Source organism: Amphiura filiformis, chromosome 3, assembly GCF_039555335.1.
Source record: "Amphiura filiformis chromosome 3, Afil_fr2py, whole genome shotgun sequence".
In the NCBI taxonomy this organism is placed as follows: domain Eukaryota; kingdom Metazoa; phylum Echinodermata; class Ophiuroidea; order Amphilepidida; family Amphiuridae; genus Amphiura; species Amphiura filiformis.
This window is the reverse complement of record NC_092630.1, coordinates 16,890,234-16,917,905: the sequence shown is the minus strand read 5'-3', so window position 1 is coordinate 16,917,905 and position 27,672 is coordinate 16,890,234. Positions and strand designations below refer to the sequence as shown.

Genomic DNA, 27,672 nt, shown 5'->3' with positions numbered 1-27,672 from the left:
AATGGACAAAACGGCAAATTGTCTTGTTGTAACCTGTACGAAACTTGGGGAGCTGATCCTGGTTGTGAAGGTCAACTGTGGAATGTGCACTCTTGAAGCTTCAAAGTCCCTGAGTTGTTATTAAATGGTTTGTGGAATGATATGGGGCTGTAGTGACAACCTGTAAAGTGTGCTGAGGCTTGTGGATCAACATCTAGGTATTGTGCCTGTGCGTAACACACTATACTGCATTTTTTTAGTTGTGTTGACATGCATGGGCCCTGTTATTTTACTATAGACTCACCTGTTCCAGTTTATTAGGATTCCTGAATGGAAAATTTAGTTTGGCGTTATTCCTGCAATCCGGTGCTAGCGCATCAAATCCATAAGCATTCTTGTCCTTCGACCTTCCCTGGGTGGCTACGACACAGGGGAAGAATACCTGCGGGTAGGCAGTATCACATTCAGACAATACACCAGCTCTTACTGAGCAGCCGCCCATGTCGATGATGACCACATGCTGTCAAGAACAAAAACAACAAAAAATAAGTAACATAAAAAAATTAGACCTAGATAATAGTGTTACAAGATTTTTCGGTGAAAAAAAATCCCAAATTATAAATGAAATCAAATCCTCTGGCCTCTCTGAGCATGTTTTACCATATTGGATGGATCCAGTACTTGTTACATTTTATGATCCTTTCCTGTTAAATGGGCTCTTCCAGTTGAAATCCATACACCCCTATGTAAGACATGACCTTAATCTCTCACAAATGGAATGTCCCATTCTGGTAACCCCATTTGAGATTCACACTCCCTATGTGGAAGATTACGTAAGGTTCTAATGGGCATTTTGCTTTTTAAAAAAGTTAAAGAAATGTCTTGAGTTATTTTAACATATTCAAAATACATTGTAGTTGACGAATCAAGCACTCATTACATTCTATGATCCTCTTGTTTTAATAGACTATTCCAGTTGAAATCCATTACCCCCTATGGAAGGCATGACCTTAATCTCCAGACCAGGGAGTGTAGATTTCAAATGGACTCACCCATTCAGGTAACCCAATTTGAAATTCACACTCCCTATGTGTAGTGGAAGATTAAAGTCAAGTCTTCAGATTCAGATACAGTTATAATTTATTTCAATTCTTCCAGGGGGTGTATGACTTTCAACTGGAACAGCCCGATGTTTTTTATAGATACTACACAATATATAATCAGTTTTGAAAAAAGGCAAATTTTCAAGGAATTATTTTTTTCGCTTTAAAAATGTCTTTTCCATCAGCACTACCATCGTGGTATTAATAAATCTGACTCACAATAGACATAAGGTAATACATTTTTTTATAAACTAAAATCCATTTCCCTTTCAGGAAACCCTCTAGTTAAGAAATATACTTCAAGTATTATGTATACTGCCTGTTGTTTTTGAATGAAGTGGCAAGCCAGGCTCTTAAAGGTGTGTGACCAGATTGACAGCCTTATCACCCTCACCACCCCCACCCCACATTATCCTATTAAAATTAGCCCTAATATGGGGGCCTTTTGACTGGCAACCCCTAAAAACGCTGTACCCTATGAACTGCTAAACTTGGTGATGCTTCAGATTTCGACTTCAGACTATTTGAGCCCAAAACACAATATTTTGTGCTAAATTTTAATAAACATTTTAAGAACATTTTTGTTTTTGTAGCAAAATTTGTAGCAAAATTTGAGACCAGCAAACAGAACAGAGGGTTTTGGTGAACTATTATTGATGCCCATCAGCAAAGATTGACACAGTAAGAATAACAGTAAGAGTTGATCACTGTATGTATTACTGGGATGCCACAAGTTTTCTGAAGTAGTCTCAACTGCTTCCATAAGGAATCATAGGGTCTTATACTTATACACATATACAGACTGGTCTCACAATTGTGGCATTCATTCACTATGATGGCTCAGCGGCAAAAAGACGTATCTCCATTAGCTGCCTGATTGAATGTGATATGCACATGTTAACCAATTCATAATGCATACACTCACATATTGCTATAGGGCATTGTGTAAACTCATGCATTATCATAGGCAATCATACACACGGCAGCTAATGGCAAAAACGTCTTTCTGCTGCTGAGCCATCAACTCATTACAAAGTGTCTCACAAAAGTGGACCGAAATGACAATTTGGCCACTACATAATCTAAACACATCAAAAAAAGAAAGTCCCCAATCAAGTTGTCATAACTTACATAAATAACTCATATGAATGTTGCGGCTAACAAAACTTTCTACACATTCATATGAAATTTATTGCTTTTTAGTTTGTTGTGCTCTGAGTTATGACAACTTAATCAAGTGAGGACAGGTATGTGCAGAGGTCAAGTGTCCCTTTTTTGAGGTTATCCACATTTGAGGATCATGCTCCAGTTCTTAAGCATCACTTTGAGTAAATCTCTCAAAATTAAGCTTTGGAATTTCTTTGCTCCACAACCTATTAATTATGTGGCCCAATTTTAGTTCACTAGTCAAAAAAAAAAGTTGAAATCAGAAGCCCCTATTTTGACCGAAAATCTTGACCGAAAATCCAGCTTGTGAATGCTGCTCCGGCATGACTGAACCTTTTGACCTCACACATGAAAGTAAAGCATTGTTTTCAACCCTTTCCATGGATTCAAATATCAATCGATGATCTGTATTAATCACTGCACATCATCTATGCATGAGGCGTCCATTGTCATTGACCATGTTGATAGATATTTGATTCCATGGAACGAAGTGAAAATGAGGTGGTTTCAGTAAAATTCTTTTATTTCAACAAATATCAAAAAACTAAAAGTATGTGATAGCTGATATATTCCGCAACCATATCGGTTATTTAGTTATGATTGGTTTATGAGTTAACTTGCCAAAAATATTCAGTTCCTGGTGATATAGTTCTTTAAGGGAAACCCTGTATGTGTAAAACTGCCAAAACGTGCATATTTATAAATACCTATTCATAATATAGTTGAAGTTAGCTGAAAACTTGTCAACAATATTATCTGGTGTAATTACTTACCTTTGAGACAGGTGTAATCATAGCTGTTTTGGGGCAGTAGAGCAAGCCTGTTTCTGCTGATAATACCGCTCTCCAGTCTTCAAATTCCATCTTGCTGTTACATCTTAAAAGTAACACTCGACCTCTCTAAAAGAAAATGTGACAAAACTTAGGTTAACCATAATGGCTATAAAATCTTACAAAATCCTACAGGACAAAGCTACTGCACATGCATGCATCGCAGGTGATGCGATCATGCAATCACCCTCACGGCATATATACGCACAATTCTGTTGTTTGTGCCAGTGAAACACCTGTAGCTACCGGTCGCAAAGTGAGTGCTTGGCATGCGAGGGTCTTGGGTTCGAATCCCAATGGAAACAAACAACTGCTTTGTTCATCTTCTCTCTTTATTTCATTTTATGTATGCTTTTTAAATGCATTTAGCTAATGAGGTAGTGCTTAAATGACACACTTATGATTCAAATGCTTGGCCGTTGAGTGAAGACATTAAATGCCTCATCTACATGCGTCATCATCACATGAATTTACAGTGTACGGATAACCACTTCCTAAACGTTTCTTAACATTGTGCTTTTATCCGCCTCAAAGGAGTCAGTCAATGTCATGCAACCTTTGATGATAACACTTACCATGTCAGTGACTTCAAGAACCTTATTGCTGATTTCTGTTACCCGACCTCCGATTAAATGAATATATCCAAGTGATTTCTTGGCTTTATGGTCCTGCAAATAAAGAAATAATAAAAGTGATGTTATTGTTAATTGAAAAATGCTTGCATATTTCTAATTAATCAAAATGCAAGGTATATTAATAACCATCACAGCCATCATCAGTTCCCTGAGTTCCGTACAGGTAAATGCTGAGACAATAAGCAGTTAGTTCCTTGTCTAGAGAAATTTCATCAAATTAGCTGAAATTATTCCACAACAACAAACGGACTGCATTGGTGCTCGAATTTGCATCGTCAAACACCAATCCACTAGAGTCTCACACCTTACCGATAGAGCTAACTTGACTGCATAGGAAATTACTTGTTTTGGACAAATATACCTGAAGAAAGGGATATGAATGTTCATGCCATGCATTTCATTCATTGTTTCTTACACCAAACCAAGGATATATGGATGTTTTGAATATCTACTAACTTTCTCAAGATAGACATGATAGAGGAAGCAAAGCAGGACCTCCAACAGAACCAGGTGACGTGCAGTCCCTAAATTCAGTAAATTTTCTTCATCAACCGTGTAATTGAATGGGATTATTTTGAAATTTTAAAACGCTTGAAATATCACAAACAAATAGGCCTATGTTGATAAATAATATAAATTCAAGCTAAAACCGTTGGGGTTCGATAATGAACCCCACAAAACTAACCGAGTATATGGAAAATGCCATACGGTCGGGCGGTTTCACGAGTTGCCGGCTCGATCATGTCATCCGCCGCCTGAACAGAACCTGTCAATAGACAGTCTAGGTCTACAATATGTTGCAACACCTTATTTTGTTTTGCCAAAATCGCCATGATTTGATATCAAATTGGATCAATTGAGCCCATATTTATTGGTCGAGCTATGAGTTTTAACATATTGGATGAGACGTAGTCGAGTCCAATATGTTAAAACTCATAGCGAGAGCAATAAATATTGGGCGTAAAGCATCCAATTTTATCATTACTATGTTTTGGATCCAATATTTTCACACACTTGGGATTTATCAAAACATGATAATGTCACTAATAATGACCACTAAACCACCACTCCAATTAGTTTGACCGATACTGTAGGCAGGAATTTGAAACAAACAAAACAAGTGGTGAACTGTTAGCTACTGTTTCCTGTTATAAAGTAAGTTTTACTGGAATCGCAATGACTAAGTAATATCATTGCTTATCAATATCAATACCACCGATGTATGAAAAGTACAACCTCAGCATTTAGTTAAAGAAAAACACAGTGAAACTAAAAATACCGGGATACAAACCCGGGGGGGGGTACTCAAGTTTGGTTTTGGTAGGGACGTGCCACTGAGAATTTGAAAGTGGACCCATAAATATACCAATTTTTCAAGAAATTTGGACCCATTGATATACCAAAAGTCAAAATTTTCGGCCGAATTGAACCCAAATTGTCTTAGTTTTTACAAATTTTCCCAAAATTTCGGGAAAATTTGGAAAATTTTGGCTAGATTATGGAAAAATTGGGCTATTTTCCGAAAAAAATCGAGAAAATTTTGAAAAAAGGACCCATTCATATACCAAAATAGGCTTTGAAAAAGGGGTCATTGATATACCAAGAGGCTGAAAATGCTTCCCATATTTGCGGCACGTCCCCGTATGGTCATTTGTACTGAGTAACCCCCCCCCCCGGATACAAACTGAAACCAGAAAATAACATGTGTCATCAACTACTGCCAGTTAGGATCTAAAATGTAGTAGAATTGCACATGTACATTGTACAACAAAACTCATATGAGTCATTCAATACTAACAAAATGCCTGTTTCTATCATTTATTAATCATGTTAATTGATGTAGTAATTTGGTCATATTTTTCATGTGCCGATGATTCAATTAGACACGATGACATGCTTCACTTTGACTTAACTAGGCCAGATTTAATACCACTGACATACATGTGATGGGAAAAATTGCTTGCACTATGACTGATTCACTAAATCAGAAAATCAAACTAAACATCAAAAATCCCATTTTTTTTGCACTTTTGTAAAAAGAGAATAGGTGTGCTAATTTTGGTCAACATTTGTCCATACAGATACTTGTAGCTAAATGCAATCAAATGGAGCTTCATATTTTATCAATACTGTAATTTTTTCTGTTTTCCAGTGTTTTTTTGTATGAAAAAGATATCTAATGACAATTTTATTAACTTATCCTTTCCTTTTCAGCTATTCCTACCAGTTCTAATATTTTATTGGACTTTAAACCACTTCCAAATGATCTTGTAAAGGTATCTAGAAAGTTTAATTTCTTTTTGCAACCAATGGGCCACAATACCCCTAACCCTTAGGGCTAGGGTTTGGGTTAGGATTAAGGTTTAGGGTTAGGATCAGGGTTTAGGGTTATGGTTAGGATTAGAGTTAGAGTTAGGTTTAGGGTTTAGGTTTATGGTTAGGGTTAACTTATTGCAGCCCATTATGGTTGAAAAAAATCGTTCAGGAACCATGAATGAACCATGGTTCCTGTGCATCTGCTGTTACACACAGATTTCTCACAATATATGTCCTTGTTTGCTGATGTTTACAAACACACCCCCACCCACGTATCCCGCCACACAACCCTAAATTAAGCTTGCCATCAAGAATGTTTTTGCCAAAGTGACTCATCCATACCCGTTCCCATCCAATCACCATCTTAGGCGATCAAGATAGACGCGTCTTATTTACGTACATTTAACCACCGCATAGGAAACATCTTTCTATGTGAAGTTTGAACATGAGCATAGACTCCTACACAGCTAATGAATAAATCACCTAACCATATCCTCACAGGACATAGACTTGCATGGTTTTAACAGTGATTATGCGTTGACCTGTAGCAGAGGAAATGTGGTTACTAACGTCAAGTCTGATCTGAATCTCGACACTCACTCGCTATGTGCTTAATATATTTTGAAAGGAAAAGAGGTCAAGTTGGTTTGATGTAGAGGTAGATATGGGCTATTCCAGATGAAATCCATACACCCCCTATGGAAGACATGATCATAATCCCCTACACAGGGAGTGAAGATTTCAAATCAAGTTACCCATTCAGGTAACCCCATTTTGAAATTTACACACCCTGTGTGGAAGATTAATGTCAAGTCTTCCATAGGGGGTGTAGGGATGTCAACTGGAATAGCCACATGAAATGTTTTCAAATGTCAGAGGTTACCCAAATGTAATATGTGTATAGTTTTGCAGTTTTATCTTTATCTTCAACAAATCAAAAATGAGAATATAGGCCTACACTTTTAAATAATTTTCTTTAGATGGTTCAACATTTGAGATTCTTGTTTAATTTGGCCTAAATCTGAGTATTACCTCTAGACAGAGAATCGCCAAACTTAGACTAAAATGTGCGATATTTATCTGCCCTCAGAGAGGATCATTTATTCAACACATATACCAATAATATTTCTACATAATACAATAATAGAGGTACTGATCAATCATTTACATCACATAACTTGATAAATATATTAGGACTTGAGTGAGTAAACTTCCCATAGCCACAAAAAACACAAAAAATATATATTGGGACCTGAGTAACAGTACCCATAGCCACAACCTCCTGGTAAAAATGCCAACCCACCACTGAGGACTAATATAACCCAAAAATATATTGGGACCTGAGTAACAGTACCCATAGCCACAACCTCCTGGTAAAAGACCAACCTACCACCGAAGGCTAATTTAACCCAAAAATATATATATTGGAACCTGAGTAACCGTACACTAAGCCACAACACCATATTTTTGCTGATCAAATGAATCTGCAAGAAATGTTTTGCACACAAACAATAGATGTTATCCACTTCACTCATGTGTGACTTATAACAAAAGGCGCTGGTTCCCGTAGTATTCCTCATTCAAACCAATTCAATGCACGACCTCTGAGTTACCTGCGTGACTTTGGCGGGCTATTTTGAAACAGTGATGGTTGCACATGCAGGGACTTCTTTTGAAAGTCCTAAAGGTATAGCAGTCTTTGATAGGATAAGCAGCTTATAGAACACGGATAACCTCTATATGTAATATGAGATTTCCGGTGGTATAAAAATCTCAATGTTCTTTGAGAAAAGTGGGGGATGAATGAAGCTATGGATCACAAAATGCCCCTTAACATGAACCAGACAGATCAACTAAATCCGCAATTCAAAGTGATTACATTACATTTGTGCAAGCGCCAAATATAAAGATTACCCATCTCTCTCTCTGTGTCAGATGGCGCTGTGTAGCGCTGCTGTGGTCTTCACAAGAGTACGCCATCTCACTCGATCTGATGCCAAGTGCGTTGCACCTTGCATTCCTTGGTTAGAAACCAGCTTCACGTCATTAGTCCAAGATGTTGGTGGGCGTCCTCTTCCTCGTTGCCTTCCATAGCCCCTTGCAAAATCTGTTTTTTACACCTCCATGTTTCCTGACAATATGGCCAAAGTACTTCAGCTTTCTCTCCATTATGCCGCTTCTGATGGTTAGACTTGTATCAATCTTGTCGAGGATCCACGAATTTGTTCTCCTGTCTTTCCATGTCACTTGTAGAAGCCTCCTGTAACACCACATCTCAAAAGCATCTACTCTTTTCCTATCATTCTTGGTCATAGCCCAAGACTCACATCCATAACTGGCAATGGAAAACACAGTTGCACGAATTAGGCGTACCTTGAGGTCAATGGAGAGGCCTCTGCTTTTCCATATGCTTGACATGCCCTGCACAGTTGTCCTTGCAATAGCCAGTCTTCTCTTAATTTCAGTTGTGCTGTCACCACTGTTGTTAATCATTGAACCCAGATATTCAAATTGCTTCACCTCCTCAATCTGCTGTCCATCTATCACAAACTCATGACTTTTCCGCTCTCTGTCTACAACCATTATTTTTGTCTTCTTTGTGTTCAGGAGAAGGTGTTTTTCTTCGCTGGCCTCTTTGATGTGCTTCAAAAGATCAATCAGCTCTACTCTGCTGCTACAAATAAGAGTGGTATCATCGGCATACCTCAGGTTAGTAATTCTTGTACCGCCAAACTTCACTCCACCTTCAAACCCATCCAAAACTCCCATAATCCCTTATATGGACTAACATTTATGATATGTCCTAATCAATAGTTTCCTTGGTAACTAATACATGTAGGTCAAGATTTCAAATGATACAAGTGGCAGTTGGATCTAAACATGCTCATCTGTCATTACAAAGTCCCTAACCTTTATATATTTGTATATTCGCAAATGACCTGTGCATAAGTTGGGTACAAAATCTCATACTCTGCTACTAATGGCCAAGTTTTGAGCTATTATTGTTAAAGGCTCATTGAGTGATTTGGTCATAGGGACAATCATACAAATTAAAAAAATTAAGATTTGGTACCTTTGTCATTGTCATAGATGTGCTAACATAGCCTGCTATTGCTTCAGCCAAGAGTATTAAAGACAAAATAAGACATTTTACATGAATTTGTAATTTTGCTACTTAAGGTTATTAATTATTTTATACTGTTGTGATTTGGTAGTTCACAGCATCTTACGAATGGTAGTGAGCTTTTGGCAAGAACTGCATTGCTCAATTCATAGCGAGCGTGTAGAAGAATTAAAATATTACAGATATCCTTTTATAGGTGCTGCGGTTCTTAAGTTACGTTGTAAAGAGGGCTGAAACAACAACACTTTTGTAGAATGTACATAACTCATTAACAACAATAAATTAAGCAAGTTTGCAAAGTATACGATTTGTAGAATGAACTTTTGCAAAACATCAAGGTGTAATTTTCAATAATATATTGATCTAGATAATGAAAATCGATTTTTAGGTTGCTTCGACCAACAATACCCGTCTACCCTTAAGTATAGAAATAAGCTACATGTATTTGAATGGGGCTTCAATTTTATCAATACTGCTGTTTTCCTCATTTTTTGCCCAATTTTCAAGTTCATTTAAAAAATACCTTATGACAATTCTTTAAAAAAAATAATGACTTATTCTTCCCTTTTAAGCAATTTTATACAAAATGTTAATATTTTAACACTTTCACTGGTATCACTGAATGTGCCTTTAAATGGGGACTTTGTCATCAGCAATGACAGTATTTAAGCTTTTGGAGTGAATCAGGTAAATCCTAGCTATATGCCACAGCTTGAAGATGTCTGTCACCGACGGCAACAGTTGCTGTTATGCAGTTAAACATTTCCTTATAGTAAATTATTATTAATTGGTGCCTTAATCTCCGTTCATTCATAATTTGGCTTAAAATAATGAAGACAAAACTGATGAGTAACAATTATGTTTGTATGCGTAAGATTTCTTGTGGCTCTGACAATTTTATTTTGATCGTGCCAAAACTCACATCACCTGCGTGGCTTTTGCCTCTCATGTCATGATTCTGTTTTATTAATTTATATTTAAAAGTGCCGAATATCTTCTTCAGTGAAAACTATTTATTGATGTTTAAACTGAGACAACAGTTTAAAAGTGCTTTGAAACAAGGATGACCTTTAAAGATATTTTTGAGTCAAGATTGTTTTATTTTAGTATTAAGTCTGGATGCAAACAAACAAACTTAAAAGTTCACTGTAAATGACCTACCCTTAGCCATACTGTTTACAGATATTTGACCAAAAAGGTCCTTGATAAATAGGCCTACCATGCTACCATACCCCTATTGGATGAAAATTTTGACACTGGAAATCAATGTTAAACTAGAGAACCACTACAAACCCAGTGACCTATCTGCCCAAACTCAATTTAATTCATAAGCTTAGTCTAGGAGGCTTTATTTTCAAAGTGCCATCTCTCCTAAAACAAGACCATCTGAATAATCATCAAGCTTTATTAATTGCTGGGGTCATTACAAAAAACAAAAATAAAGAGAGAACAAAAATCCAAGAATAAACAAAATGCCAGAATTCAAAGGTGCATGGAAATATAGTTTACATAATTATAGTACCTCACAGAAAAGTACAATTCAGGGGTATATTATATGATTGTACATAACACACTAGATAAGATTAATCACAATCTTTGAGTGACCTTGTGTGAGTTTAATGAGACTTTTGCTGCATATAATGATCAACAAATAGGATTCACTTTCAACATTTAGTTTAAAAATTATTTTGAACCTGAATATTTTGTTAATTCTTAAAATTGTATTTCAGCATTATATATACTCACTATATGGTGGTGGTGCTTTTGATATGGGTGTGCCGCTGAGAATTTGGAAATGAACCTATCAATATCATGCTAATTTTTCAAGAAATTTGGACCCATGTAATAAATCAAAAGTCAAAATTTTGGGCACATTTCGACAATTTTGGCTAGACTGAGGCAAAATTGGCATATTTTCTGAAAAAATTCAGAAGAAAGGACCCAAAATTGGCTTAAAATAAGCGGTCATTGATAAACCAAAAGGCCGAAAATGCGACTCATGTTTGTGGCACGTCCCCGTATGGTCATTTGTACTGAGTATCCCCCCCCCGGCTATATGGTAATGTGACTGACACACCCCAGACACCTACCTTTAAAACAGCAATTTTTGAATGCAAATCACATGTTTATATCTTAGCCTACTTTGAAGTAAAGCTTCCACAATAAAACTCCTGGATATGCATAAAGGCCTACAAGTCATGTCATATCCTTATGACCATTTACCTGAACTAGTATGGCTAACCATTAACTTTTGCTGACTGGATCTACCCCTGTCATGTCCCTAACAACGCATACACTTGATCTCATGTGTAACAAACAACTTCTACTTTATGAATGTTGACATGTTTGTAACAAACTTTCATATGATTCATGATGTGGGGAAGGTTAATACAGAGCCTGACAATCAGTTTATCATTATTACAAATGCATATTGGTAAATGCAACACAGTAGCCATGTTCTACACATTTCATCTTTCATCAGCATCTGATAGTAAGACTGTTATTATGCATGTATACTTCATGTATAACACAATCATTTATTTAAACTTGTAAATCAGGTATACGTCTTAGACAGGTTCCTCACAGAGACACAATTTTCAAATTCCATGATTTTTCGATGAAATTTAAATTCCAGACAAACACACTTGGAATCAGCTACTTACGAATGTGGGATGGGAACAGAGTGCCCCCCCTGACAAAAAATGAAAGAAAAAGTGCCCTTCTGACAAAAATGAAAGAGAAAATCAGGAGGGCAAAGGAAAAGAAAAGAGGCAAGGAGCCCCTTTTCTACCAAAATTCAGCCCAATCATGGGCCAAAATAGTGTTAAATATAAAACTTTTGCGCGCGTACAGATGAAGTCCTTTCCATCCTGATATAAATGTGCATAAATACTGTGTAAAATACCAAATGTTTGCTCGATACGCGCACACATCGTCCCAATAAAGCATTTTTTTTTGGAAGCTCAAAGACATATACAGTGTCTATGCATTGTATGATGCAACTGATTTTTTTCGTCTGTGCCCCCGAAATTTTATTTTGCCCTCGCTGACCAAAAAGGCTGGCTGCACCCCTGCTGTGGAACCCTGTTATACATCCGAAAAACTCCAATCTTGCAAACAATGTATGATTGATTAGTGATTCATACAACAGTTGTCTGCTAATAGCGACCTTAATCTCACCATTTTTTGTCAGAGGCCATACTTTTGTACGATCGAGCTACAATGTAGGTCTGAGTTGGTGGTAGGTTCTAAATAGAAATTCCATGTCAAAACTTGAGAGGCAACTGGCAAGCACAGCATGACATAAAATGGTTGACACATTAAAACTTGTCTTGGTTGTATCTTTAAAAATAAGCGTAGTGATTTATAGTGGGCTACGCACAGGCACAATGCCTGGACGTTGATCCACAAGCCTCAGCACACTTTACAGGTTGTCGCTGACCATTGCGGCCCCATATCATGCCACCAAGCATTCAGCAACAACACAGGGACTTGCAGCTAAGAGCGCACACCCTAGACATTCCACAATTGACCTTAGCAGCCAGGATCAGCTCCCCGAGTTTTGTACGGGTTACAACAAGACAATTAGCAGTAAGTTCCTTGTCCAGAGGAATTTCAAGCAAACTCAATTTTACATGAGTGCGTACTAACCAACGCCAAGGTTCGAACCCAGAAGTTAGAGGGAATTTTAGAAACCAGATTTGTTTGAAAATATTCAAATTTTGCCCACTCTGAATGACCGGGAAGAGAAATCTATAATTTACAGATAAAGCAGACCTTTTGCTCATAGATTTATGGGGGTTTGTTGCACCCATGCACCCCACTGGCTACGGGCCTACCCAGGATCTTAAACAGGATGTATCAACCTCCTAGGCAACTGCATTGATAACCTCTTAAAGGCCGCTATAAATATCTGGAAAACACAATAAGTTGGGAGCTGTACAAAGTTTGGTGGTATAGAGGTGAACATTGACTTGATTATATTTTAAGCCTACTTAATTGGGTTGTCCTTGAAAGTTTGCCTGGTCAACTGGATCCCCCTTTAAGAGACTGCTTTGCGTAAAACCATGAGGCTATGCGGTGCATGGTTACAAGTTTGGTACACTGGCCGTGCAGGTAACAGATGCTCTTAAATCCATATAAATCTAAATGACACCTTGGCAGCTGTCTTAATCTTATGATGTATTCGCATCTGCCAGATGGCCTTATGGGAATCTCCCCATGAAATTTATGTGCCAGCACATATCTTAACCATTTAAGCAATATAAGATTATACCTCCCATTTGTGATTGCTTTGATATTTGACAGGCTTATAATATAAGTTCACAACTTGTTGACACATGATTGACACAAGCAGAAAATGGCTATAATTAGTGATATCAAATACGTAATCACTCTGATAATATCATGTCAAACTTATGAGACCTTAATATTGTCTAAACCTTCAATAAGCATATCAAATAAGAGCAGTCTCCAGTGGACTTAACTTTGAACGCAATTAATTTAATAAAAAGCAATCAAATGCATCCATTGTTTGTAATAAACGCTCCCCCGCTAATAAACACCCCCCTCCAATTTTTCTGTGAAAAATTGACAAAAATGCAAACATTTCCATGCCATATCGTGTAGGTAAGCTTAAAACTTGCATCAGTCATGTCAGTCACGATCGCTATATTGAATGGACAAAACATATTATGACTCAACTCCCATCCATTGCATTGCCTAATTATGGTAGAATTTCACTAATTCCATGCACTTACAGGAGTAATTTTGTTGTATTTCCCATCATGTATAGTCGTGAATCCCTCCTTTTAATAGGAGCACCATCGGGAAATTGAACCCGATTTTTAAGCTTTTTTCACTGACAATTCACTTCCAATAAACGCCCCCCTTTTGGAAAAATGCAACGCCCCCGGGGCGTTTATTACAAACAATACGGTATGCATGCATGTTGTAGAATTTTGTTGACTGCACTTAATAACAAATCAGAACACTTGAATCAATCAAATTGATGGACAATCGCATCATCGTAATTGGGTGCAATTTGAAAAGTTCCAACAGATTACACAGTGTGAAATTGCATAGCCCAACATGTTTCACTCACCTGAATAAGCAACAGTCAGCGTGTGTCACGTTCAATAAGAATTCGCCTTAATCACATTGTTTTCAAGATTTCCAATTCCGATTTCATTTTACACAAGTTGTGGTACCATAATGAAGGTAACAAAATTTACCACACTTGCATGTCAATCTTATTGCTTTTAATTCTTTTGAATGGTCATGAGAGCCAAAAGGCTCCAAGTACAAAAACATCAAGTAATGACACAGGTGTTTTTGTACTTACAGCCTTCTGGCTCTCACACATTTCATTCATAGTATTGCACTTAGGGCTTTACATTTTCGCTGATAACAGTTTCTGTGGCTATGACTTGTTTATGGTATGTGCAAAAACTGTATTTTGAGATACAGCTAAGTAATTTGTACTTATTTTGCTCTCACACATTTCATGCAAAATGTTATACTTAGGGCTTTACATTTTTATTGATAACAGTTTCTGTAACTATATCTTGATTGTGGCTATACAATCACAAGGTGCCCAGTGTTGGAAGGATTATTTTGGTGCCAAAATCTCATTTTGGCTAAAAATGCACTTGTCCCTCCACTTGCATTCAAAGGTATAACAACTCTTTTTTTTGGATGTACTTTATATGTCAACAACATACCTCATAGTAAAAGAGATTTCCTTGCTTGGCCCGGAAATATCTCTTTTTCCATTTCTTGATGAGTGGCCCCTCCGTCTCCCCCATGGGTAGTTTCTCCATGTAGCCCTCCATGCTTATTTCACCTGTACGATGTTGTGGTGGACCATCCTGCTGAATCTGTTGCTCACATAACCTCTGATTGGTGTATAATTCTCTTAATATAGGTAACTACATGATAACAAGAAATTTGCATATTATTAAAATCAAGCTATAAAATAGTTATATCGAATATTCAAGCAAAGACAAATGCATATGTACATGTATAAGACCAAAAAACATGCGTCTCGATAAGAACATTTTCTTGCCGAGCTACTTAATGTAAGCTTATACCAATGGCGATGCCAAGTTTTAGAAACAGGGGGAGGGGGCATAAACTTGTTAATGTACCGATTGGAATATTTTTTGCTGACAGAAGTTGTGAATTGTTGACCCCAATTTTGCGCTCAAGAATCTAAATAGACAGAGGGGGGTGCAGAGCAAAATTTTCAACACATTCAACAAGGTGTATAGAAAATTTTGCTGCGCATACTATTAACTTATGTGGCAATGTAAATAGGCAGATTGGGCCAACATGTGGTTTGTTTCTTTATTTTGAGCAGGCGACCCCAAATTTTTTCTGTCTAGGCCTGTCATGTGCCAACGGCCTAAGATGTACTGACAGTTTATGATAAGCAGGGAAGCAGGGGGCACCACCCCAGCCCCCACTGGCTCATACCCTGGTAAGCTTTTCATGCACATCTTAAAAATTTATGACCAACTTTGTTTCTGGCAGCTAAAATATCAGACAAAACGTTTTTTTGTACTTAATTTAACTTCTTTAAACACACATAAAAATGTGGTGTTTTTTTTTTTGGATTTTTTTTTGTTGGTTTTTGTTGCGTTTGTTTGTTTGTTTGTTTGTTTGTTTTGGCAGATTTGGAGAGTCCCTGGACCAACATAGAAGACAATTCCTGGTTGATTTCAAAACATTTTAAAGAACAAAACATTACAATTTTGTATCCAAAATGGGCAAAGTTACAATTTGTGTTCATTTCATACTCTATTAAAAATATGAAAAGCATACAAAACCAATGTACTATAAATCTGTAACAAATTATGAACAGAACACTAATTATAACTTTGCCCATTTTGGACACAAAGTTGTATTTTTTACCTCATTTTTCCAAATTTTTTTAATCAACCACAAATGATCTTAGCAAATGGCTCTAGGTTCAGGCACTATCCAAATCCACTGGGAAACTTTTTTTTTTAAATCAATGTGGAATATTGGATCGGTGGACAAAAACAATTTCAATTCAGTTGGTGTCCCCCTTATAATGATGCAATCATTATTTGATACCCCTAAAATGACTCATCACATTATTTGCTGTGATGGATAGACATTGGCCTATTTCTAATATAAAATCTCATGAAAAGTTTCTCAATATACACCGGACACACTGTACAATTGATTTGTCTATGTATTTAACATGTTGTAAATCATTTTGAGCAGACGACGCTCTGTCAGAGGAAATTAGTGTCAGACTTTGATCTTACATTTGTGTCCAAAATGACCTGGAGTCAAGGAAATTAATAAAAATGGCACGTAAACAACAAGTATAAGTACAAAAACAATCAATTTTGCTTGGAGATAAGATTTATCTTGTCATTTGATACAGTTTGTTTGGGATTATAAGGAATTCCAGAGGCTCCTTTTTGCTGTGGTTTGTAAGATCAAATCCAGTTTTTCCAAATTAAATTGTTTATCCATACATTTTTGTACAGGAATCAATTTTTGCCAGGGTCAAATCTGGTCCTTGCTAGAAGCAAATGCAATTCACACAAGACTTGGATTAAATTCTCAAAGAATCAAATCCTATTTTTTTAGAATCAAAGCCAATTTTTAAAGTAATCAAATATAATTCCCAACTGAATCGGATCCAATTCTTGCAAGAATCAGATCCAATTTCCAAAGAATCAAATCCTATTATTGCCATAATTATATCCAATTCTTAAAATAATTAAATTAAATTCTCATAAGAATTAATCCAATTCTCACAAGAATCGGATCTAATTCTCTGAAGAATCAAATCCAATTCTCACAAGAATCAGATCCAATCAGATCCAATTTTCAGAAGAATCAAATCCTATTTTGTCAATAATCAAGTCCAATTCTTTCAATAGATCTGATTCTCATAAGATCAAATACAATTCTCACAAGAATCAAATCCAATTCTCACAAGAATCAAATCCAATTCTCACAAGAATCAAATCCAATTCTCACATGAATCAAATCCAAGTTTTAATAATATAAAATTATTACAATTAAATCTAATTCTGACAAGAATCAACACAATTCTCATAAGAATCAAATAAAATTCTCATAAGAATCAAATCCGATCTTTACCAGAATCAAATCTAAAAATCAAATCAAATAATTTCAAATCCAGTCTCAAAAGAATCAAATCAAATTCTCACATGAATCAAATCTGATTCTCATCAAATCTGATTCTCGGAAGCAAAGAATACAATACTTACTGGATCCCACTTCCTCACAGCATCTCTTTCTTCCAATTTTATAATTTCACTTGTATCCTCTATTCCAAATATCAGTGGTCCATCATATTTATAAATAATATCATCCACTGGTTTAGTAACGACTTCCTCCTCTTTTATAACTTTCCTCTGCTCATCGATATCAAGTTCTGTGCTATCTTCCTCTCCATCATCCGGAGGGAATTCATAGATAGCCCCATCCTCTACCCCTCCTTTTGTGGACCCCGACTTCTTTTTGCTTTTCACACGCATTTGCACATTATTATGCACTTGTGCTTCGTGATTCACATGGTTCTCATAATTTGACACTGTCATGTAATTACTGTCGTTCTTCTCGTGCATCTCGTTTTGGCTAGGTTGCCGGTGCGGTACACGCAATACTTCCTCATATTCCTGATCTTGGGTTATTCTAGGTCCATTATGCAATGCATTCAAAACAGCCCGATTTTCAAAGCGCTGCCTGAGAGCATCCACCTGAAGCGGCGTCTCATAGCAACCGTCATCTTCGAATTCAGCAGGTGTGGGTTCAGGTAATTCAACTGGCATATCCAGTCCAGATGTATGCAAATAAGCACTTCCATTACTGCTGTTATTATCCGACACATTTGTGTTCGTTATACTTCCATTTTCTTTAGCATTTGTCATAATCATTCCAGATTGTTCTGATTCTGATTCCGTTCCATCAACAAATGAAGTGTTTCTTTCTTTCCCCTCCCCCTCCTCCTCCTCATCAGTCTCATCATCGAGCAAACATTCTTTGCTTTTTTGAATTTTATCTTGCATTGACTTGACCTGTTCCCCCAAGCTCTGTACAAAATCCAAACAAGTACTCAAGTCAATGGCCATGGTAGGTCCGTTATTAAATGGTCCATTGGAATTACCTTCCTCGCAAATTGACTCCAAATCACCGCCGGTACTACACCGACTCATGCGTTTGTCAAACTTTTGTGGTGGGGGCTGATTGAACGTCGGAGAACTTATGGCATTGTCCATTTCTGAGTAGTCCGAATCTCCATTCTCGGATCCATTGTTGAGATCTTCGGAGCTCAAATCTGAGTTGACGGATGAGCCTGATTCTGAGGTCTTCTCAGCTTCCCATTCCACAGCCATAAGCTAAAAACAAGATAGAAATAAAACCAAAAATGTTAATCAAATTTGATAACCATATAATGAACTGATATGGAAATACATCAAGATCTCTTTTAACTGTTTGTGAAATATTGGTGAATACATTTCATTGTATCTCAATCAAGATCTCTGTAATTGTTTGTAAAACGGTAGTACAACAGATCAAGAAAAGGAAATATCAAAATCACTTTGTAAGACTTTCTTTAAAGTTCTGCATGCTAAGCCATATAGGCTTCAAGATGAAAAGTCCAAGTTTTCAAATATTTTCTCAAAATATCAAGAGCTCTCTTAAGAACCATTGAACCAATACTAGGCTTGTTTACACTCATTTTAATGCATTTTTCATGCTGATTCCAAATATTGTCATGAAAAGTTACAATTCTGACATTTTTGAATTTTCAAATGTTTTTAAACTTGTCGTCTGCAGTCGGCACTAAGATGTTATGTATATGACAAAAAGCTGATCCAATCAGGCCAAAGCGGGAGCTTATTTTCATATTTCAATTATGATCATCATCATTATTGTCATCATCATAATCATCATCATTATCATCATCATTATCATCATCATGTACTAGCACCAAATTTTTCAATTCCTAAAGTCTATTCACAACCCTAGCTTGCCAGTATTCTTATGTATTTCATTTTTCTGCTCCCCATATCATTTTGTCCCAATTTCATAATATTTCGCCTTTAGCCCGATTGGATATCAGATTTGGTATTCCCAAATACTGCCCGATGTACAGTTCAGGTTAATTACAACTTCCTTAAACAGAGATGTCTCGAAAGAATAATACCTGCATACCTCATTATGATCTTATCAGGACACAGTCCTTTAACCCTATAGACTGTTGAATGGAAGTTATCAGACTATGTCATGGAGAGGAGACTAATATTGCATCCGTGAGCACCGTTGGGACTTTAGTTCAGTGACCATATCTCACATAGATATAGGCCATTGCTAGGCTAAGATTTATTTCAATTAAGGAAGCAATTACACTCACCCATCCTAAGGAAGTTTGCAACCCACTCAGATATTTTATTCAAATTTGAAACTTGTCCTTGAAATGGTACAAGGACATAAGACAAGAATATCTTTTAGATTTCCTTATAAACACCAGTTATCGCATATCATGCACAATGCCACGCTGATGAGCCGCTCTCATTATAGTTTTCAACCTGAGACAAGGCAAAGTATAGCTCAACAGAGACCTTTACCTGACTGACATGTAGTGTTCCCTATCTCTATGGTGCACAATTGGCACAACAAGTTAAAAGAAATTGGCCCAGAAAGAATTCAAGAAAAAAAAATAATACAAATACTTTTGAGTTGTTTTATATCCCAATTTAGCCAATTTTGGGTAAAAGTACCAAATTGGCTCAAGATGAGAATCATTGGAGGGAACAGTACTGACATGAAGTCTTATACATGGATCCTTGGTTTCTTGGAAGTCAATTTGTACCGAAATCCCTTCCCATAATACAATATATGCACATTGCATAACAAAGGATATGGTTTAAACCTCTTGAGCTGTATCTATTGTTATGCAATTGTCTATTACTTTGTGGGGAGGAATTTGGGTACACATTGGCTTCCGGTAGAGAAACCCCGGATCAATGTATTAAACAGGCTAAATTGCTACCAGTCATTTGGCCATGTAGAGATGCAGCTTTACCAACCCGATAGCAATTAAGTTACTAGCAATTATTGGCTATAGACTTAGGCCCTATGTTAAAACTACATCTCTGTATGCCTTTAATAATGGTAATGGCCATGATTTTGAACGGAGTAGTGTGGTCCAGTGGTTAAGATCTTTGACTCTGGAGCAAGAGGTCCCTGGTTCGATCCCTGGTGGAGGCAAAATTCATATACAATTATCTGCTCTCTCTCTCTCTCTCAATTACTGCATATGTGAAGCAGATGCAGATGATGACAAAGATCTTGCTGCTACTTTCGATCAGGGCAATGCCTGGCTATTCATACACCCTACCGTGGCCCCTGAGCATCAGAGGAGAGCAGAGTTTCAACACTAAATGTGATTTACCCAGGTTGAATAAGATGTAAAAAAAATTGACACAAAGACTCCATTTTATGTGTGCATTGAGCTATTCCTGTGATAAATCCCATGGAAGACATGACATTAATGTACACAGTGAATTTCAAATGGGGGTAACCTGAATGGGTGAACCATTTGAAATTTACACCCCCCCCCCCATGTTGGAGATTAAGATTATGTCTTCAAAATGGGTGAATGGATTTCAACAATAGCCCATTTTGACATATGTACAAGAAAACATGGTCCAAATCTCCAACTACACATATTTTTTTTATATTTTTATTCATCTGGCAATTAACAACAAAAATGAGACAAAACAACAATATTGTAACTTTAGGTATTAATACTTTTGTGATTCTACTGTAAAAAGTGTAAGAGTAAAGCAATCCCAGGACAGTGTCCAGGCTTACAAATAAAATTCTTTAAAAATAAACATAACACTCCTGACATTCAACAAACCACCAAAATGTATCCCAAAGGAACATTCAAACTGGATGATTGATGATTTGGTACTTTTTTTTAGACTGAATCCATGGTGTATGACAAATAGGCACGTAGACATAATGCAAAAAGAATGACTTGTAGAAATTTTTGTACTCTGTAATCTGCCCGGTGGGTGCTTTGGAGCAAAATTGTCCTTGAAATGGAAAATAGGGTGTATTTCTAGGACTTTCGTCCACGTTTTACCGCTACAGTTTTCGTTATTGTCCTCATTTCCCCGTGAAATAGGGGGGAAATTCAAAAGCGTCCTTGAAATGGTAAAAATAAGGGTATTTATTTCAGAAAAATGTCCTCGATTCCTCGTAATAAGGGGGTGAAATGAAAATGCGTCCTCAAAATGATAAAAATAGGGGAGGTATTTGGGGGCAAATTTTCCTTGATTTCACGCAAAATAGGGGGTAAAATTGCTGCAAATGTCCTCGATTCCCCGTGAAATAGGGGTCATTTTCAAATCCTGGAACGGTCATACGTCCTACCTTTAAATACAAACTGAACCCACCGGGGTAATCTGCTCTACTAAATACAAATGTATCTACTTTCTATAGCAGATACTTTATGAGTATAGAAGATAACAGTCCAATTATCCACACTGAGGAAGATTTGGGAAATATCTTCCACAGGGGGAGTATGGATTTCAAATGGAACATAGCACATTAACCAACTCTATTTGAAACTCACCCTCCCTCTGTAGAAGATTCAGGTTGAATCTTTCTCAGAGGGTATGTGAAATTCAAATCGAGCTGCCTAATGTGAATATTCCATTTAAAATCCATAATCTCCCTTTAGAAGATGTTTCCAAAATATTCCACAGTGGTATGGACCGTATGGATTTTAAATGGAATAGCCCATTTTTCACTTTGGGAGTGCTGTGATTGAAACAAAGAACAACCTTCCAAGTCAATCAAAAGGCAGTAGAGATCAGCTTAATTCATTTTCATATACTCAACATTAAGTGTGTTTAGACTGTAGCCTACTTTTGAAAGTATATACTTACTTTTGACCCCGCAATTCTACTGCAAGTGTTTGTCCACACGGGACTTACTTGTAAGCCAACTCACAAGTAAGTGAGTCCTTCACTGGTAAATTTTGCACAATCACAATAAAATTGGATCATTCAGTCCTATAGAGAGTTCCCGTGTTTTGGGTTACCCGCCATCTTGGAGGGAAACCTAAACTCCGTTTACAATTTTCAGAATACCAACACTCGCGCAATAATTAGCAAATGTTATTTTGTAGAATGTAGCACCAATAGGGTCATTGACCAAATCAAAGGAATGAGGAATACGGCGGTGCGAATCACGTTATAAACACTATTGTAGTCCGTTCCGCTTGAAAACACGGGAACTCTCTATTATGGCCAACATAAGGTCATGCTTATATACTTGCGAGTTACTTGCAAGTCTTAATTGTTCACACAGACCTATACTTTTGAAAGTAAGATGCAGGGATGGGCTTCTCCTATCTTACATTACATCAGGGAAGTGAGGATCACTTCCCTGATTACATGTAAGACCATATCATGGTATAAAACATGCCTAATAAAATGTTATTTTGAATCAGCTGTATTTCAAACAAAGGGATCATAAAAATGTAAACATATTTACATAAACATTTGAATCTGTACATTGTAATTATAAAATGAGTAACTTACTTTAGCTTCACCAGAATTGGTCCCAGTTATCAAAGAGGCCATGCATATTACTTCATCACGCAAATTTGAACTGATCCTAAGCTTACCATGCATAATTTCAGCCTGTCTTAACTACACTATCTTAACTCATTATTATGTCCTTGGTGGGTCAATGCTTGAACTGAATCACTATTTTAGTCCCAAACATGTTCATCATCCAAGGCAAATTTCTTTGACCCCAATACATTTGTACATTCATTGAATGGCCTGTGAATGAGCTGGGTATGAAAATTCATACCCAGCCACTGTGGTCAAAGATTGAGATATGATTACTGGATGGAGTTCAATGATCTCTGCCATTGGGATGAGAGCATATTGGCAGGAAGTTGTTCATTTTCACTGTGCTTTAATTACGGACTCTTTATTATTCAAATTAAAGGAGACACACTGGTAAATTAAGTTCACATATCTGACTACATATTTGACTATGGTTTTTAATTATTGTAAAACTACTTTAATTTATAAAGTATTTTAATAGTTCATGTATTTCAACATTAGCTGATTTAAGTACCAAAAGCTCATTTCAAAACGTTTTGTGTATTAACAAATTTAGAAGTAATTAATATTCATTCCTAAATATGTAAAACAAAGCCAAGTCCCAAGAAAATGTTGGTCATTAGTAATTTGCTGAAGTGCATGCTAAAATTAAGTACTTCTTAGTTTCACAGTAACCAATAGAAATTTTGTATAATTATGTGATTACATATTAATATTAAACTCCAAGGTTTTTAATTAACTGTGGTGATTCTGGATTATATGTGACTACATATTAATATTAAATTAGTGTTCTTAATTCTCATGGAAATTATATGTGGACATCTTCAATCTATTACTGCTGTTAATTGAAACAATTAACTTTGGGACAGCATAATTATTGCAACAAACTTCTGTACATGTATGTATAATATTATACAGTAACATTGCAATGACCACACTTTGTAAAGAGGTCAGACCTGAAACATAGCATAATTTTGTGTATTTTGCATTATGTGACAAACCTAATGCTACAAAATGTATATTTTTAACTTATTCAGTCAGGAAATAAAATCATCACAGACAAAAGTTATCGCAACTCCATGTATTTAGTCATTAGACATAGGTTTAAAACTTTTCTCCTTCCATAACATTGTGAGTTTATTATATAGGATATACTCAAACCAGTGCTTCATCACCACTTAATTAAGTGAATCTTCCTTTGTCATTTAATTTAGACTCTTATAAAAGAAGAAAAAAGTAAAGAGTCATGGTTGGAATTATGGCCTAAGCATATGCTCATTAAGGTTGATGCGCTGTAGGTAACTTGGGCTGTTCTATTTAAAATTCATACACCCCCCCCCCAAGACATGACCTTGATCTTCTACAAAAGGAGTGTGAATTGGGGTTACTTGAATGGGCGACTCAATTTGAAATCTACACCCCCTGTGTGGAAGATTAAGGTCATGTCTTCCATAGGGGGTGTATGGATTACAAATGGAACAGCCCATTAGCTGTCAACACCATTAAGTTTTGACCGGTTAGAAATAGCAAATGAGGAAGTGTAGAAACTGTCAGTAAGGCTGTTAGATCTGACACCTGGGTATAGGCCACAGAATGACAGGAACATTGCCAACTACTATCATAGGCTTTCAAAAACATTTCTGAAGATCCAGGCTTGTGTGATTATGATGGCAAGTTTATATGACTAACGCACTGAATAAAATACTTTTAACCAATATTTAAAACTTGTGCATTTTCGTCCAATCTCATTTGAAGTATTGAACTTCATTTGGCAACTATAATGAGATGTAGATCCTGTTAGTTGGATCCAGGGGGCAATTTTGAGAAAAGTGGACTTTTTTCCTAAACTTTGGCCCTTTTTTGACCAAAAAAGCATAAAAAACTGATTTTTTGCTCGCTCAACTTGCAGATTTTTGCTATGACTGTATGATTCATAATATACACCAACATTAGTTATGGCAAACTTTTTTTCAATTGTTAAATCTGGTTTTTCGACGAAGTTAACGAGAAACCACATTCTCATTTTATCAGCCATGTATTCTAAGATCTTTGTTTTCACATCGAAAAACCAGGTTTGTTGAAAACATGGCTTTATCAACAACAAAAAATACCCAGGTTTCTCAATTTGAAAAGTTTTTAAATCAAGAAAACAGGTTTCTTATTCATGTTGGTGAAAAACTTATTTTATCGGCGGATAAATTGAAAATCCCTTATTGTGCAAATTGAAATTATACATGAACTTGCCATAAAACTATAGTTCGGAATAATGGATGAAAAAGAAAGCAGAGTTGATCGATACTATACACCTTACAGTTTATGAAATAATTACACCAGTTGTACGTGTATAATCAGAAATAAATAGTAAATCAATAAATAAATGAAACTTGTAGGTGAAAAAAATATTTTTCTGCTTGGTAAATTGTAAAGAACAGCAGCAACAAAAAAATTGAAAAAAGTCTATAAAAGATTAAAACTACTGTAATTAACACAGAGATTTGTGTCTCCTGTGCAGGAAGTATATGCTCAAATAACTGTTTCAAATAGACTACCAAGAAAAAGGTTTTAAATAAGGCTAGAAAAATTATTGGTGCCGGGCCGGGGCGCTGGGTATTGGCGTAGCCCTACCTGCCCTAAACATTATAGGCCTCATCATTTTTAAATTTTGACCAAAGATAAACATAAAAATTGTGATATAGTGCTCCTTCCAAAAGAGGAATTGTTTAAAAAATAGATGTATATCAAAAGAAGAAACCACATGTGTCATAAATGTAGAGAATGTGACATAAGGCCTCCTTTGCCTTAGGGTAAATTTCATATACAAATAGAGAGTTCCCTCCTCTGAAAATCTCAAAAAGAATAAAGCGTTGTGCCCTTATTTGCTGGTAAGATTTTACAACAGGGCACTTTCAGTTTGTGAAAATTCCAGTTATGTCAAGGAAGCCCATATAGCACCATAGGCGAATCTTTACGGTATATTAAAAAGTCCTGCATGCTTGAATTGACTTAGTTTTTTTTACATTACAAAAACAAAATCCCTACCTACCTTATTTTTATTCACGCTGATAAAATTCCATTTTTAAGCAAATTTAAGTATATACATGAAATCACTTCAAGACAAAAGATCACCACCTGAGACCAGCATCCATACTATAATGTAATTTGACATGAAACAATTTGTTCGCATGTGTAGCCAATCTGATCAACCTTCTGGAACTTGTAACCAAATTAACTAACTTTCCGATAAAATTCCATGACCGGGTGACTTGACATGTCACGGGTATGATTGTTGCTATATAAAGTTGATAGACATGAGCACATGAAAACATCCTGTTTTATGGGGGGCTTTGTATTGAGGGATATTTTCGCACATTTTTTATTTTCACATTCTTCACGATTCATTTCAGAACCGCAAATTTAAAAGCCTGCAAAAATATTTTTACCCACTTTATTTTAAGGTGTAATTGTTTCTAATTGTGAATATATGAAACCGCAAAAATGCTCCAAACAGTTTAAACCGTAAAATTAAATACCGCGAAAATATCACGTTTACAGTATTATGGAAAATCCCTAGTCTATTGACAGCACGGATATGACCTGACAACGTTCATCTTGTGATATTATTTCATACCTGACCTGATGAAGTAACTGAAGACAATAATATCCTAAAAATTAAATTTTTTTATTATTATTTGTATCATCATGCCAAAGAAATTGTAATCAGCTTTAATTTGATGTAAGGGACTGTTCAAAAACACTTGTCAGGAGGGTATGATGTTAAAGAAAAGTTCACATTTAATAGGGCCCCCTTTCGGATCTAAAATTATTTTCAGGACCCCTCCAACTTTGGTCATGAAAAATGTATGTCAACCCCATAGAAAATAGTGTAAACTCATGTTTTACAAAACAAATTAAGGTGATTTTTTAAAGGCCCCCCTTCAGAGGGATCAAAAAATTCAGGGTGCGCCTTTTGCATCAGGCCCCCTGCTACAAGTAAATGGTCACTAAATGCTAGTAAAATGTGTGCTAGAGTAAGATGAAGGCGTGATTCAAGCAGAACAAGTAGATCCACTTCCTAAAATGTATTATACAGTTGTACACATATGACATATCTCACTTTTATACTGTATTAAGCCTTCTCATTAAAATAAATGAACATTGTATTCTCGCATATAGGATATTTATTTGACCACTCCCTAAACAAATGATGAAGTGTTTTATTTTGTACTCGCATCATAGCCTATCTATTAATTGATATTCCTGGAAACAATCTGGTGTGATTCCATTGAACAGTTTCAAAGTTATAGCCAAAAGTTTATAATCAGATGTTATTTTTTTGTGATTGGCTTAGCCAATCCTTGAAAAAAGTCCTTGGAACACTTTAGGCATCTTTAATCAAATCAAATGTGTATTTTTAATCTGGATAAAAATGTTCAATATTGAGTATTTGAAGAAAGCTGGGCCTTCAATTAACACTTTTCCCTCCCCCATCATTCAATATTGTGACACTTTGGAGATACACTGAACACATTTGCACATCTCAACATTGCATGTGGGAGTGGGGGATTCAATTTCCCCTAAAGACGCTTAAATGTTTCAAGACATATTTTGAGGATTGTAGTTGCCAGCATGATGCGATACATATTAAGTTTGTCACACCATAAAAGTAAACAATTGATACAAACAAACCAAGGATTGATTTTCTAATAACAAATCATTTTTTTCAATAATTTTGTCAATTGTATTTTGAAGATTCAAAACTGCTGAAATAAAGCTACAGACAAGGCGCAAAAAACCTGATACAAGCAAGAATACATGTATATATGAAAACAGAATTAACAAAAATTATAG

The 27,672-nt window shown here is 36.1% G+C and overlaps 1 protein-coding gene across 3 annotated transcripts in view; it reads right to left on the bottom strand.

Moving 5' to 3' along the window:
• The window catches only part of LOC140148131 (uncharacterized), an 83,250-nt gene that overhangs the window by 16,312 nt on the left and 39,266 nt on the right, over positions 1–27,672 (bottom strand). For 2 of the 3 annotated variants that reach the window (XM_072169988.1, XM_072169989.1), the window contains exons 6-10: positions 17,434–18,564; positions 14,878–15,084; positions 3,655–3,747; positions 3,023–3,148; positions 284–499 (exon numbers count right to left, since the gene is read on the bottom strand). In XM_072169988.1, the coding sequence (XP_072026089.1) occupies positions 284–499; positions 3,023–3,148; positions 3,655–3,747; positions 14,878–15,084; positions 17,434–18,564 (1,773 nt within the window). Of the gene's footprint in view, positions 1–283; positions 500–3,022; positions 3,149–3,654; positions 3,748–14,877; positions 15,085–17,433; positions 18,565–22,788; positions 22,893–27,672 lie in introns of those variants that run through there. The other variant, XM_072169990.1, reaches the window with a different exon arrangement.